We start from the raw sequence: 15006 nt of genomic DNA, 5'->3' as shown, positions 1-15006 counted from the left end.
AGGGGGGGCCTGGATTGGGACAGTCCCCTCGACAGCAATCCAGCAGCTGCCAACTCTAGATTGATTTTATAGATGGATGCTTTTGTTGTTTGGTTTTGTCTGAAGCCCTCAGGAAGGCTGAAAAGAAAGAAAACACCGTGACGTTGAACTGAAGGCAACTTCCTCCACCCCACCACTTCCTCCTGCTGCATTTCACCTCCTGTCCTCCTAACTTGCCCCAAACTAGAAAACAAATTAACCCTAGAAGGGTGGAAAGCCTCTGTAGGGCCAGGTGAGTGCTGTGTGGTCCCTCTGTGGTGGCACAGGACAAGGCTGAGCTTGAGGTGAAGCTTTGGAGGATTAAAGCTGCTTTGCCCTGTCCTAATTCTGAGCTGTGGCTGGGGTGGCTTGGCTGCCAGCTATGGCACAGAGCCCCAGGGCTACCACTCATTGAAGCCTCCAGACTGCAGGCAAAGTAATTATCACAGGTGTAATTACAGTCACATCATTGCATTCAAATTATTTCTTCATTAATGGTTTGTATTTGGGATATTACCTTGGCAATATGAACGGGTGTTTTTCCTGCTAATTAAGGACTCTCCACCTAGTCCTCCAACTCCAAAGGGAAGGATTTCTTATAGCTCAACTATTTTGTTTACTTAAATGGATTTTTCTCTCTTTTTTTTGTATTGTGACAGCTCCAATTTCCACGTGAACAAACCTGAGAGTGAATTTCCTGGCTGGAAAAATCATCCTGCCTGCTGTGTGTCTGTCACAGAAGATTTAAGTTCTCCTCAGCTGTTCCCTTTTAGGCCTTGTGGATGTTTGAAGCCGTTCTGGGTTAGAGCCCACGTGTGGACACCTGACTGTGGAACAAACAACATCCTTCCTCCAAAACTAATCCCTGCTTGGACTGGAACCAGATGGTTTTAGGCTGGAGTGAGAGCGCCGGCGTGTGGGACTCCCCAGGGGTAGAGCCAGGGATGGATAAACCTCCAGTTCCCACTCCATGAACTTGGTGGGAGGAGGACCTGTAGGGATTTTGGTCCTGGGGGTGGTGGCATCAGTGGTAGCTGTGTGTTCTCACTGGAGGAGAAGTGATTCAGCACTTTGGCTTCATTCCACTTGCTGGTCTTAACTCCTTTGTCCTCACGTGTTCTCAGCCTCTTTCAGTAGTTAATCCTTAGCAAAATAAGAGGGATGGAGGATCCCCCATTCAGCCTCTGTGCCCAGAGTGGAACTGGAACCTCTTGTAGCTTTTGCCTCCTCCCATCATGGTCACAAACTCAAACTGGTGGGGTGGAGGAACCAGACCTTCCCAGAAAGCCAAGAGCAATGCTCCCCTGCTTCTGCTGAGCTGGGACTGCTGCCTTCCCACCCAGCTCTGCAGGGCTGAGCAGAAACAACAGCCTGCCTGCTGGTGTGGTACCTGTGCTCTGTGCTGGAGGCTCAAGTCCTTCCTGTCCCAAATTCCTCCTGCTCTCTGCCAAGCCTCAGTGTTCCTCTTCACCAGCTGAATCGGGTGGCTGGGAAGCAGGGATGCTGCTCCAAAGACACACTCTGCTCCTGTTTCTGTCTGGAAGTGGCTTCTCTGGTGAAGGTTTGCTGGGTGGAGCTGGCTGCCAAGCAGCCATGGGCATGGGTTGAGGAGAACTTGCACCTAGAAGTGCTGACTGCTGGTGTGCTCCTGAGGCCCTGCTCTCACCACAGATAAAGACCCTTCATTTTCAGTAGGGAAATGACTCAGTGACTGCAGGGAAAACAAAGTTTCTGGCAGAGTGCCTGGATTGTAGGAGAGAGAAAAAACACAATGAGCTCCAGATCTCAACAACTGTTGTATTTCTTCTAGAAATAGCCTCTCTGCAGATACACCAGATATGGGCAGTTATCTTTCTGCACACTCAGGGTTTGTTATTTCTTGATGGAGCTGATGGTTTCCCTCTACAAAACTCTTCTTTCTGTCTTCTCAGCATCCTTTGATTTTCCTCCTCTTCTGTGTTTTCATTTTCTTTCTTTTTTTTCCCCCCAGGAAACAACCAAACAGAACTCACTTGCCAGAAAAGCTCCAGTGCTCTGAAGGACAGCAGGGCCCTTGCTGCAGAGCTGGATCTACAGCAGAACACTGATGTTGAGGTGAGTTGTGGGCTGTTCTCTGAGGCTGGGCCACTTTCTCCTAGAGAAAAGCATCCCCCCCTTGTAGGGGAGGTGGTTGGAGGGACCTGGTTTGCCCTGTTGATTGCTGAAGTTGTGCTGGTTGTGGCTGTTGCACTGAGGAGCATGGACACGTTCTCCAAAGCCATAACACCTCAGTGTGGCTTTTGTGTTCATCCTTTTGCCTTTGAGTGGAGAGCTGTGGTCTCCCAGCTGGTACTTCTACCAAGGGCTACTTAGTTTGGTGGAAATAAAGATGAACTCACCCTCCTGGGGCCCTCACAGATGCTAAGAGAACCCCTGAGGACTCAACCTACTTGTGTTTTGGGTCTTGGACCAAGCTCTGGTCTTGGACCTGGCCTTGAGCCAGCCTAGGAACACCTTCTGCTTGTTGAATAAGATTCAGAGTCAGCTTCAGAAGGGCAGGAATGAGCTTTAGCACAACAAACAGCTGAGGGCAAAGCCCATCAGTGACAAAATTCATCGTTGGGGCTTGATTCTGGGATGTCTCCTGTGTTAGTTCAGGGCTTGTGTGCAATATTCAGCCTATTTATTTCTACAGTTCACATCCATGGCTTCTGTTTCTCTTCAGCTTCAGCATGGGAGCTCTGGCCCTGGTGGGGAGGACATCCAGGGGCTGAGGATGATCTGCTCCCTGCAGGGGCTGTGCCAGGTCCTTTTTACTGATAAAATATCCCTCACCCAAACCAGGAGCTGCTGTGGGTCCTGCTGGACCAGGAAACAACCAGAGAGCTTTTGGGCTAGATACCACCAGGGTTTGATGGCTGGGCTGGGGCAGATGAGCCCAGAAGGAGGAATTTTGGGTGAAGGAGCTTGGAGGAACAGCACCTTGGCTTGGGCAGCAGTGCTGGGTTTTATAGACTGATAACCACAAGGAACAGGAGGGGACGTGGGGCTTTGATGGTCAGTGTTAATTCACTTTGAGAAACCTGGAATTGAACTGGAAACTCAAAGCCACGTGAGTTTGAGCTTCTGTTTTGCATAAGCCTCCTGGGAACTTTTTTCTCCAGACCTCTGGCTGACCACAAGGAGTTGCCCTTTCTTTAAAGATCAACTGTGTCATGCAGGAGTGGGGTTTGTGCAAGAAAGTGGCACCAGATCCCCAGGCTGAGAGGAGATGACAGAAACTGGTCTGCCCAGGGAAGGTTTTGGGTGGATTAAAAGCCTGAAAAGAGAATTTTTTCCCTTGGGAGCCCTGGGAGGGTGAGCAGGGAGGGGAAGCTGGCTGTGGAGGGGTTTGGAGCAGGCTGTTGGTAGAAGACCTTCACTTTGCTGGAGCCCCACTGAGATGTTGTCTCCTTAGAGCCCTGCTGAGCCCACTGGGACAATGGGTAGGTAGATGAGTTCAGAGATTAGCTCATTCTAATGAGTCATGCCCATCAGTTCCATCATTTCTGTTCATCCTCCCTTTCTTGGTTCTGTTTCTTTGGGTTTTTTTAAGTCTAAATTCTATATTTAAGGGGGAAAAAAGGGGAGGGTGGAAGGAAACCTAAGTGGACTGGCAGAAAAAGAGAGAATCTTGAAGACTGTAGCTCAGCCACTTGCTGGTGGTACCTGCCCCCCAAGAGACTTCATTTCCCCCCTCTCTTTAACTTCATCTTGGCACCTCTGAGTAGTCCCAGAACTGGCCACTGGCTCTGACTGGGGTGAGAACTTTTCTTGAGGCCTGACTGATGCTGAAATGGGCTCTGGGGGGTGCCTGGCTTTGTTGCCAGGCTTGTTTTCTGAGAGGTGGCCATGGCTCAGCCCTCACCCATGCCTGGGCAGGGTGGAGATGCCTTGAGAAGCCCCCCCAGAAGGCCTGGCAGCAGCTGGGGAGGTTTATGGGGTGCATTGGGTGTTGCTTTGACGTAAGGCACAGAAATAGAGCTGGAAGAAGGAACAGGCAAGCAGGTCTTCCCCTTTGAGGAGATGGCACTAACCACCACAAGTCCTGTTTGTGTCTGTTCCCCAGTGCTGTGGGCTGTGATCTTTTCTTCTTTCTCCTGCTGCACGGGTGGAAGAGCAGAGATTGTCCTGCTGCAGGCTGGCCAAGGGTGTTTTCCTAGCCAGGGGAAAGAGGGAGTCAAATCCCCTTTTAAACTGAGGATTTTTAGCCAGTTTTCATCCTTCCTAGGCAAGGACTGCACTTGCAGGGAGGGGCAGTGACAGCCTTGTCCCTTCCCTGTGTTTGATACACCTTGTGGTCACCACAGAATCCTGTCTGGGCTGGGAGGGACCTCCAAAAGTCATCTAGTCCAAGTCATTCCCCTTGTAGCTGCAGGATGAGAAAGGACATTTCTGTTCCTTCTGTCCAGTGGTTGCCCTGGTGGAGCAAACCCTTGGACAAGCTGGAGCCTGCAGCAAGGTTACCCCCTCCCAGCAGCTGAGCTAGCCCCAAAATCTGGGGGTGTCCATCCCTGTTTCCTCTTGGGAAGGACAATGTTGTCATTAATGGCAGGGAGTGACCCTGCTGGCATCCAGTCTTTGCATGGAGCTCAGTGTCAGGAGACAAGGAATGATGCAAAAAGCATGAGGAAAGATAAAAAAGATTTTGGGGTGGTTTGTCAGTCTTGAGAGACTGTGGATGAGTCTTTAATAAGGCAGAAAACATTAAAGAGATAGCAGAGGAAAGAATAAATGAGAAGTAAACCAGACCCCTGTACCTCGTGGCTGCTTCTTTCAGCTGGAATGTCACATTTTCACCTCAGGTTCCTCCTCTGTGGCATGTTTGAATTTGGAGAAATTCACAGAGTCTTTATTTCTTTAGCAGGGTTGCCCCTGCAGTTAAACTCTGACTGCCTTGGAGAGAAGGGTGAGTGGAACAGGTTAGCTACTGGTTGTTACTGGTCCCCAGCAGCACGGGGTGGTGTCCAAACAGCTGTTCCAGATGTGTGCTGGGGTTTTGTTATCCTTTTGTTCTTGCTGGCTTTATGGAGCTGGGTCTTTTTTTTTTTCAAATTTGGGCTCTTTTGGTGCTCATTAGGTCCTATAAATGGATATGGGGTAATGGCTTCAAAATGGGAGAGGGGAGACTTAGATTAGGGATGAGGAAGAAGTTCTTCACTCTGAGGGTGGTGAGACCCTGGCCCAGGTTGCCCAGGGAATTTGTGGATGCTCCATCCCTGGAGGTGTTCAAGGTGAGGTTGGATGGGGCTTGGAGCACCCTGGGCTAGTGGGAGATGTCCCTGCCCATGGCAGGGGGGTGGAACTGGATGATTTTAAGGCCCCTTCCAACCCCAACCACGATTCTCTGATTCTTCTCAATCCCATTTACACAGAGCTCAGTTTATCAGCCCAAATGCTGGAGCTCCTCTGCATTAACCAGCAGCATGAGCTGGGCACTGTCCAGACAGCCCCAGCACATCTGCTCTTTTTTTTGCAGGTTATGAAACCATCTCTGATGAGATTTTTATCTCTTTTTTTTCATTTTTTCCTGGATGGGGTTGACTTGTACCCGGGTGACTGGCTGTGGTGGTGGTTGAGGTCTGAGGAGCAGTATCCAGCAGGGCTGTGCTCAACACTGAGCACTGAGGGCTTTGGAAAGGTTGGAGGGACCCGTGGCAGGACCATCAGCATGTGGCCCAGCTCCCACCTCCAGCTCAGAGCCACGAGGGCAGGAGGTGCCTGGGGCCCTGAGCACAGGCAGGAGCTCTCCTCCACCCAGGCATGTGTAGGAGGTGAAAAGGGAACCAGTCGCTTGTGATGCAAGAGGAAGAGCCTCTGAAAGATGTTGTCAGGTGGTCAGCTCCAAGCTCCAGCCACAGGGTTCTGAGCTGTGCACTTAGAACCTCAGACATCTACCAGGAACAAGGGGCAGGGCGAGAGGAAACGGCCTCAAGTTGCCCCAGGGGAGGTTGAGGTTGGGTATGAGGAGCAATTTCTTCTCTGAAAGGGTTGCCCAGGGCTGTGCCAGGCTGCCCAGGGCAGTGGTGGAGTCCCCACCCCTGGAGGGGTTCCCAAGCTGTGGAGATGTGGGGTGAGGGACACGGGGCAGTGGGGACCTGGCAGGGCTGGGGGATGGTTGGACTTGATCTTTGAGGGCTCTGCTTTCCCAACCAGTTATGATTCTAATTAAAACAGAGAATTGATTCCTCTATCACTCTCTGGGCTTAAGAGATCCATGGGTTCAGGTGCAGGTTGGCCAAGCAGGCTGGAGAAGAGCCCTTCATGTCCCTAGGGAACAATGCAGGTGCAGGGAGCCCCACAACCAGCAGCTGAGGATGGTGGTGCCTGGGCAGGGTTGGTGCCCCCAGCCTGCTGCTCCAGCACTCTCCCCAAGCCACCACCAGCTGCTTTGGTGGCCTCTGCTCTGGCTGAAGCCCCCCAGCTTGGCAAGGCCTGAGAAGGAGGAGGAGGAGAAGAGGGGTGAGCACCCTCCTGCTCCTGCTGCAGCCTCGTTGGGAGTGCAGGTGCAAGTCTCAACCTGCAAAACCAAACCCAAAAAGCCAAACCCTGAGTTGTGCCTCTTCTGGAGGTGGCAGTGCCACGGGGGTGGGGTGATGGGTGCTGTGTGGAAAGGTGCTGAGAGCTCTGCTGACACCCAGAGCTCTCAACCTCTTCCACCTGCTGTCGTGCAGACTTCCCCAGAAGTCCTTCCGTGGTGGGGTGGAGATCATCTGGTTCAACCCCCCTGCTCCAGCAGCTCACCCAGGGTCACATCCAGGAGGGTTTGGGATCTCTCCAGAGATCACTCCACAGCCTCTCTGGGCAGCTGCTCCAGGCTCTGCCACCCTCACCCCAAAGAAGTTTCTCCTCCTGCTCAGGTGGCACCTCCTGGGTTCCAGTTGGTGCCTGTTGCCCCTTGTCCCATCACTGGGCACCACTGAGCAGAGTCTGGCCCCAGCCTCTTGCCCCCTGGGGGCCCTTTAGCTCTTGCTCAGCACTGCTCAGATCCCCCTGGATCTTCTCTTCTCCAGGTTAACCAGCCCCAGGGCTCTCAGCCTGGCCTGGCACAGAGATGCTCCAGCCCCTCAGCAGCTCTGCAGCTTCACCTGGACTCTCTCTGGTAGTTCCTTGTCTCTCCTGAGCTGAGGAGCCCAGAACTGGATCCAGCATGGGCTAGTGTGGATCCTGAGGCATCAGCAGGGCATGGAAATACACCTTCTACTGGTCAAAGCAACATCTTGAGTGTCCAGATCTTCGTGGCCAAGGGCTTGTGAGACCTCTGCGGTGGAGAGCATGGCTTGAGCAAAGCCCACCTGGCTCAGAGGTGCTGTGGGAGGGGAGGGCAGGCAGATCTCTCCTGAATTCATCTCAGGGGAGCTGCCACAACTCTTGCACCCTGTTTCCTGTAAGAAGAGACCGTTAGGGGTGACAGGAGTCACCCACGTGGCTCCAGCAGCTGGGCAACGGCTCCTGCTGCACCCACCACGTCTCCTAGGTGAGAAAAGTTCAGCTTCTAGAGGCTTTTCTTTTTCTCCTCACCAATTTCTGGACCTCCAACACCTCTTTGTGTAACATCTTTTCCCCTCAGAAGCTAAAAGTAACTCAGGGGGGTTGTACAGGACCATCCTGCTCCAGTCCCATGTGGCCAGGGATGGAGACAGCAGCCAAGAAGGTCGGTGGTGGACCTACAGGAGTTGATGTTGTCGTGGTAAACCTCTCCTTGGGGGTAGAGAAGCTGCTGCAGTTGCAGGAGTTTTGCTTTTCTCCCCACCAGGAGGTTAAAAGAATTTTGAGAAGGCCTCTAAAATGTTCTACAGGGGCTCAAGAGGCTTCAGGAAACTCAGTGCCACCACAGGCTGGTCCCTGTGAGCGTGGGGTGGTGATGCAGTTAAATTCCATTTAAAAAAAGTCTTGCTTAAAGGACTTTTTTATCCTATACAGCAGGACTTATATATTTTTTAAGTCCTTTTTCTTTTCTGTGAACAAATTGCCACGTGCTCTGTGGTTGCAGGGCTTCCTCAGGTACAGACACACTGGTTGGGGTGAGGTGGGGGAGGTTTGGTTTATTTTATAGAAGGGTTTTTCCAAAGGGAAGGAAATAAAAGGGCTGTGTTCCAGCACTCTCTGGGATTCACGTGGGTTTTGTACAAAATATAGACTCTTTTATAAATTAAAGCTATAAAACAAGATTGGCATTAAATAATAACCCAATACTCTCACAGTATCTTTACACAGCAAAGTGGAACATTCCAAATGTTCACAGAAAAATAGAAGTTCCCAGAAGGTGCAGACAAAATACCAGCCAGGCCCCCCCAAACTGCTGTCCTTGGATTTGAAAGAAATGGTTCTTAAAAGCACACCCACGTTTGAGCCTTTCCTAAAAATCTCTGGTAGCCTGTTGGGTGGCACCTTAGACTCTGCTGATGGGGAGTTCCCAGGGCAGGGAATTTCAGGAAGGTTTGGTTGCTCTGGTCATGAGGAGTAGATGTGATGCTGCAGGGTCAGTTATCAGCAAAAGGGAAATAATTTGTCTCATCTCTGAGGCAAAGAGGACCTGGAAGCCTTGATGGACCTCTTAGCTTGAGTAGAACACCCTCAAAGCCCAGCCCTGTGGTTGGAGTTTATCCAAGGCAGCATCCTGGCTCTCAACCATATGGCTTTTGAGCCAGAAATGGGAATTGATGGCAGAAAAATAGTGTCTGGCTGTTTCAATGACATCATAGGTCATGGGCTACACCCCAAAACTCAGGCTTGGTTGATTATTTAGGTGGCAAGTCCTTTGGGGCCACCTTACCTCCATGGTCAACATGGCTTGAGGCTTCTTGGCACCCTCTGTGGAATTAGTCACTGCTGGATTGTCTTTTGCTTCAGAAATACAAATTCCTGTGTCACCTCCTCATTTTTAGGATCAAATTCTCTCTGCATAGCAAGACCCCAAAGTCCTTTGCAGCTGAAGCCAGGGTGCATGAGCAGGACATGGCCAAGTAACAGCCTCAGCAGTGACAACGGGGCCACATCCTCCTCCTGCAGCCAAATCTACCTCCTCCTGGCTGCCCAGCTTAGAAAAAGGACCTGTGAATGTAGATAACACTGTGTAGGTGTTATCCACAGAGAAAATTTGCAACCTGAGTCTTAAATCCACAATTTTTTGGTCAGGTTTGGGGTTTTTTTTCGTTTCTTCCTCTCTAACCATCCCTGAAATGAGCAGAAGATTGTCCCCTTCACATCCCCCAACGTCCTGGGGAACAAAAAACTTGGGGCAAACCCCAAAACCCAGTGAACATTTTGAAGCCCTGGCAACAGTTTAGGGGAATCCAAGTACTAGCAGTCTGTGGTGTCCTCCCTGAGCACGTCCCTGGAGTTCTTCCTCCCGTAACTGAGGTGGTGGAGCTGGAGGCTGTCTTGCAAATCCTGCCTGGAGAGGCGTCTCCTGAACTCATCCGTGGTAAAGTAGTAGATGATGGGGTCCACGCAGGAGTTGAGGCTGGCCAGGCACAGGGCTACCACGTGGAACACGGAGATCACCTTCTGCACGCACCCGTTTCGGATCTTTTTGGTTTTGACAAAGAAATCCAGGGGAAAGCTGATGTGGTAAGGGGCAAAGCAAATGAGGAACACCAACGCGCAGGTGAGGATCATCTTCAAAGCCTTTTTTTTCTCCCCCAGGTCGTGGGAAGCAGAATTCTTCTCTTTCAGGGACAAAACAGTCTTCCAGGAGCAGTAGGAGATGATGAGGAGGGGGGTGACGAAGCCCACCAGCTCCGCCATCGTCATCATGGCGATGGAGATGGGAAGGTCGACCTCCTGCACGGGGAGATCCACAAAACAGGTGTTTTTGGCCTCCTTTTGGAGCCTGAGGAGGGGGAAGGGCAAGCAGGCAACGCAGACCACCACCCAGCCCACGATGCTGATGTAGATGTCACAGATGCGCCTGCAGTCGCTGAACCTGAAGGGGTGCATGAGGAACAGGTATCTCCTCACGCTGATGCAGACCAAGAAGTAGATGCTGGCGTACATGTTCACGTACTTCAGGTAGAAGCAAAGCATGCAGAGGCCTCCCCCGAATTCCCACGTCCCCGTCAAGTAGTAGAAGATCCTCAGGGGCAAGGACAAGACCTGGGCCAGGTCGGCAATGGCTAAATTGATCATGAAGATGACGGCCCTTTTGGTCTCCTTCATGTACCCGTAGAAGACCCACAGAGCTAAGGTGTTTCCTATCAGCCCAGGGATCAGGATGAAAGTGTAAGTAATGGCATAGAAGGGCTTGAGGTCTGTTTCAGGGCAGATGGAGCTGTTGGTCATGGTTGAGCTCCAGATCTTTGCTCAGCCCTGGCATGATCCCACGTTCCTCGCTCGCATCCTGCGGCCGCGTTGTCCTCGGGTGGTTGGTGCTGAAGGAGAAGCTCCCACCCTGGCATCCGTGTGTGAGGGTTTGGCTACCAGATCATGGTGTCCTCTCCTGGAGGAGCTGAGTGACTCCAAGTCCTGCTGGTGAAGGTTGTCAGGAGTTAGCAGCCCTTCCCCTGCTCGCTGGCAGGGAGGGGATCCACACCAGGGAAGGCATCATCACCTGCTGGAGACATCGAGTTCATCACCACAGCTCCACCTCTGTCACCTTTTGGGTGGCATTTCAGCCACTGCTCTCAGCACAGGAGTTCCACAACCACCCTGGTCCTGCAGCTGAAAGGCAGAGAGGTGTGGTTAGAATACTGTGGGGACACACAGGTCTTGCAAAGGAGAGCTTGGAAGAGCTACATCCTGCTCCTGCATCTCTGGTCTCTCTGCTCAGCTCATCTCCTGCCAAACAAGCTCCCTGCTTCACCCGGTCAAGGGAGGTGCAAAGCCACCAAGGAACAGACAGAAAATGTGTTTCCTTGCTGCTACAACCCAGCTCCCCCTGTTCCACCAAGCCCAAGTCAGCCCCGATCACAGGACGTTGAACTTGCCACCAGGTTTCTGCAGCTGCACCTTTCCCAGCTCCAACTTGGAAGTCCCAAGTCGGTGGCTTTCACCAAACCAGGGTGAACCTTTTCATTTAGGTTTCCTAAACAGAACAGAAGCCACACAGGGACAACTGGCTTGATTATGAAACACTTTTTTCTGTGGAAGTACCTGCGTGATCTTAAATTGGACTGTCTCACAACTGCTGCTTCTGAGCCTTTCCTCTACCCACCTGGCAGCTTCTCTGTGTCTCTTTGTCTAGTTTCTCTTGCTCACCATGGAGTTGTGAGGCCAATGAGACTCAGATGTTTTCCTTTCTTCCAGGCAGGTGGCATCTAACATCACCAGTAGGGCAAAATGGCTCTTGAAATGATCCCATTCAACTTCAGGAGCCACGATCAATAAGCTGCAGAGTTAATGAACCTTCTGTCCAAAGACTTTCCCACTCTTTTATTAATTCTCTACCCAACTTCTGATGCACCACTAAGCCTTGGAATGTGAGTAATCTCCCCATCATGCAGGGAAATCAGTTGGGGCTCATCTACTTGGTTGGTTTTACCCATTAATTGTGGGTAGCTTGGGCTTCAAGCTTTGGTTTTGGAGCTGGACTGGCACAAGGAACTGGGAGGAGGTTTTGGACGTGGTTGGTTTTTGGCAATACCTGTCGTGCCCTGGGGTTCCCTGAGCCTTCAGGCTCTCAGCAGCTGCTTAACCCCTTTGGGGCTTCCTGGTGGTGCTGCTCGCTCTGGGGGGTTCCTCTTTCTCTCTACTGGGATCAAGCCAAACCAGTTGAGTAAGAGGGTGGTGTGCCCATCTTCACTGTGTCACCAAACTCCTCAGTGGGACGTCTCCAGGCTTCCCATCCAGGTCCTAGTCCTGGTCCTGTTGAGGTGTCCTAGCAGAACAAGCACCTTGTAGGTCCCTGGGCTGTGCACCAGTGACCAGGTGCCCTCCTCTCACTCCTAGAGAGCTCCTCTGTTCCTCTTGGCTTCCCAGATCCCAGCCCTGCCCAGCAGAGCGAGGGTGGCTCACGTGGAGCTCCACAGCTTGGCCTTGGGTGGATTTTCACCTCTTTTAATCACCCAGAACGTCTCAATGTCTTTCCTGAAGGGTGCTCTGAAGTGGCACAGCAGGGAGGAGCTGGGGTGGCTTTGGTGGTGCCATCACTCAGTGCCTGGACGAGGTGTCCTGTTCCTGCAGGTGCCTGTGAGCTCTGCTTGGGGCTGGCTGGGGAGCAGCAACAGGGGGGGGTTGCAAGGTAAAGCCCTAAACTCACATCACCCAACTCTTCCTTCCAGAGATCTGTCAACATTTTCTTGCAGAAAACAAGCCCTGGAGATGTGTTGTTGAGGAGTGGAGACCTGGCAGTGCTGGGTTAACAGTTGGACTTGGGGATCTTAAAGATCTCTTCCAACCAAAACGATGCTGGGATTCTATAATTCCAAGCTGCTCTGTCCTATCAGCTCTTCCCCAGGGGCTCCTGTCACCCAGTCAGGCTGAATCATGCCCCTTTTTTTCTGGCTGCACTTTTGGGTGGGCAAATCCACCCGAGCTCCATCTCTGGGCCACGAGAGATGTGAAAGGAAGGACGAGGTTCAGCCCCAGCCTGTGTTCCCAGCCCCGTGCACACACACACGTGCACCCCAGCACCCACATTTCCCTCTCCCCACTGTGCAACAACTCTCCTCCAACCCCTCCTCTGCTCCCTCCAGCCTGCCCAAAACCTCGGGGTGCCCCCACACCTTCCACCTCTCCCTGGGGCTGCAAACCTGCAGCACGAGGGCTCCCACAAAGCCCAGCTAAAACCAGGGGGCAACGAAGGTGCCGGCCCAGAGCACCCAAAAACCAGCCCCGTCCCAGCAGCCACCCTCAGAGCGAGGCTGAGGGGACCCAGCAGGGTGAGAAACCACGGGCTGGAAATCCCGAGCAGCAGGGCTGCAGAGCTCAGCCCGTGTCAAAAACCAGCAGCCTGCTGACAAAAAAAAACCTTCAGAAAGAGGAAATTTTGTTTCACGTGCTCCGCGCTCGCTTCCCCCGGGCGCAGGGGGGAGGTGTGAGACTCCCCCCTTCCTTCTCCCCCTGAAGGGCTTTCCCACACCCCTTTTTTTTGCCAAAGAGACCCCAAAATTGGCCACTGAGTGAAGAGCTTTGGGTTGTGCTGAATGAGTCAGAAGGAGCAGGGAGGTTTTGTAGCCAGGCTTCCAAACCAGGGCTCCTTAACACGTGTTCAAGCTGGGCACCCAGGGGGTGTTTTTGCTTTGCTGAAGGGCAGCCATGTGTCCATACATCCCTACAGACCAGGGCAGGAGCTGGGGAGGTGGGAGCAGTCACAGCTTCAAGCTCTGGGGTGCAGCAGGGCTCTGCACCATGCCCACACCCCAGCCCATCACACCCTCCAGGAGCAACCAGGCTCCTCACCTGAGGGTGGTTATAATTGCCTGGGGTCAACCCTCGTTGGCCAAGCCTGTGGGTTCTACCCCAGCAGCTCAGACAAGCCCATCTTGGAGGAGAAGAGGCTCATCAACCAGCTTGGAGGCAAAGCAAACCCGTGGCTGGGTGCTCTGTGTAGGTTCTGCCCCGTGCTCGGTCTACTCTTGGAGCTCAGATCTTCAGAGATGCTCCCCAGCACCTCCTGCTCCCACCCAGCACCAGGCCAAGGAGAACAGCCTGGCCAGATCCTGCCCCCAAGCACCATCCTTGGTGCTGCTGGCCCAGGTGAGTGGTGGGCTCCTGGGCACCCCCTGTGTGGTGAGGGGCTGGTGCTCCTGCTGTGAAACACCCAAATCCTGGGGCAGAGGTGGCACGGGCAGAGCAGGGTGCTGACCTGGCACCCCGGTGTCATCTGCTGACTTACCCTTTTGGAGGGAGGCTGGAGCGTGCTGGGACCTCTGGTCTGGGTTTTTTTCCTCCTTTTCTGGGGCCTAAAATAAAAGGAGAGTGTGCACAGGGGTGATTTCAAACAGAAATTTGGGTTCCTGCTGGAGCTGGGGCTCTGTCAGGAGGACGTGGGACCAGAGCAGGGCCAGGCATCTCCAGGAGCTGCTTGTTTCCTGCATCACCCCAAGTGCTCCTCTCCTTTTTGGCTGAGAGAGCTGCTTGTAGTAATAATTAGTAGATATTAATTGAAAATAGCCATTAGAGAAATACAAACTGATTGTTGTGTGTTGCTTTTTAGTTCTTTTAAAAAATGTCAGGGGAAGATAAAGGCATTTTGTCCCTTCTCAAGGGGTTTTTCTCCCTTGAAGCAGCTTTCTAGTAGATATTTGGGGTTCAGATCTTCTTCCACAGGAGCAATATCACCTCTTGCCATCCTAAATGTGGAGTTTTCTTTTATTTCCTCTGGGAGGCTCTGCCCACAGAGGCTTTTGGGCATCCTGGGGGCCTCCTGGGCTTGTCCTGCCCCAGTAGGAGCCCTTCCCCTGCATCCCCAGGCTCCTGGCACCAGCAGCACCTCCCAGCCTGGGGACCAGCACCTGGTGGTACCTGAAAAGTGAGTCCTAAAGGTGGGGAAAGTTGGTTTTGGGGAGAAAAGGAGGAAAAAAAGCAGTGAAACAGCCAAAGTTTTACAGGTTAGGCTGGATGAAAAAGCTTCTTTCTCTTTGTTCTTTCATTAATTTCTCATTTACTCATTATTAAGGTAACTGTTTCTGTGCCTGCCCTCTGCCCAGGGGGGGGGATTTTGAAGGGTAAATTCCAAAAATAGGCAGGAAAAAAATAAACACTTTGGTTTAATGCCAGGGATCTGCAGGGTAAAGAGCAGCAAAGCCACGAGCTTTCCCCCAGAGCATCGCCACATGCTCCCCGGGCTGCATGAGCAGTCGTGGGGACCCAGATAACTCTGTCCCCTCCCTCCCCAGCCCTTGCAATCAGGTGGAAAATTGCCAGTGGAAAGTCAGCCTAGTGCCTCTTGCAAGGGACGGGGCCTTGAAGAAAATCCTCTGGACAAACAGAGCCAGAGGAACCCCAGCGAGACCCGGAGCGAGGAGTAGATGGGACCAGTTGTCCCCATGCTTGTGGAGATGGGGCTGTGTGGCCCCAAAAGGTCCT

The 15006-nt window shown here is 52.4% G+C and overlaps 1 protein-coding gene across 1 annotated transcript; it reads right to left on the bottom strand.

The window, feature by feature from the left end:
* Positions 1 to 9339: 9339 nt before the first annotated feature.
* Positions 9340 to 10320, bottom strand: GPR174 (G protein-coupled receptor 174). The gene has a single exon (XM_008937929.1). The coding sequence runs from the start codon at positions 10318 to 10320 to the stop codon at positions 9340 to 9342; it is 981 nt and encodes a 326-aa protein (XP_008936177.1).
* Between the last annotated feature and the right edge of the window lie 4686 nt (positions 10321 to 15006).

The sequence above is a fragment of the Merops nubicus genome, unplaced genomic scaffold, assembly GCF_000691845.1.
Source record: "Merops nubicus isolate BGI_N331 unplaced genomic scaffold, ASM69184v1 scaffold18983, whole genome shotgun sequence".
In the NCBI taxonomy this organism is placed as follows: Eukaryota; Metazoa; Chordata; class Aves; order Coraciiformes; family Meropidae; genus Merops; species Merops nubicus.
This window is presented reverse-complemented; position numbering and strand designations above follow the sequence as displayed.

Bases quoted from the DNA above. Each gene is read 5' to 3' on its own strand.
- GPR174 (XM_008937929.1), bottom strand. From the start codon at position 10,320: ATGACCAACAGCTCCATCTGCCCTGAAACAGACCTCAAGCCCTTCTAT.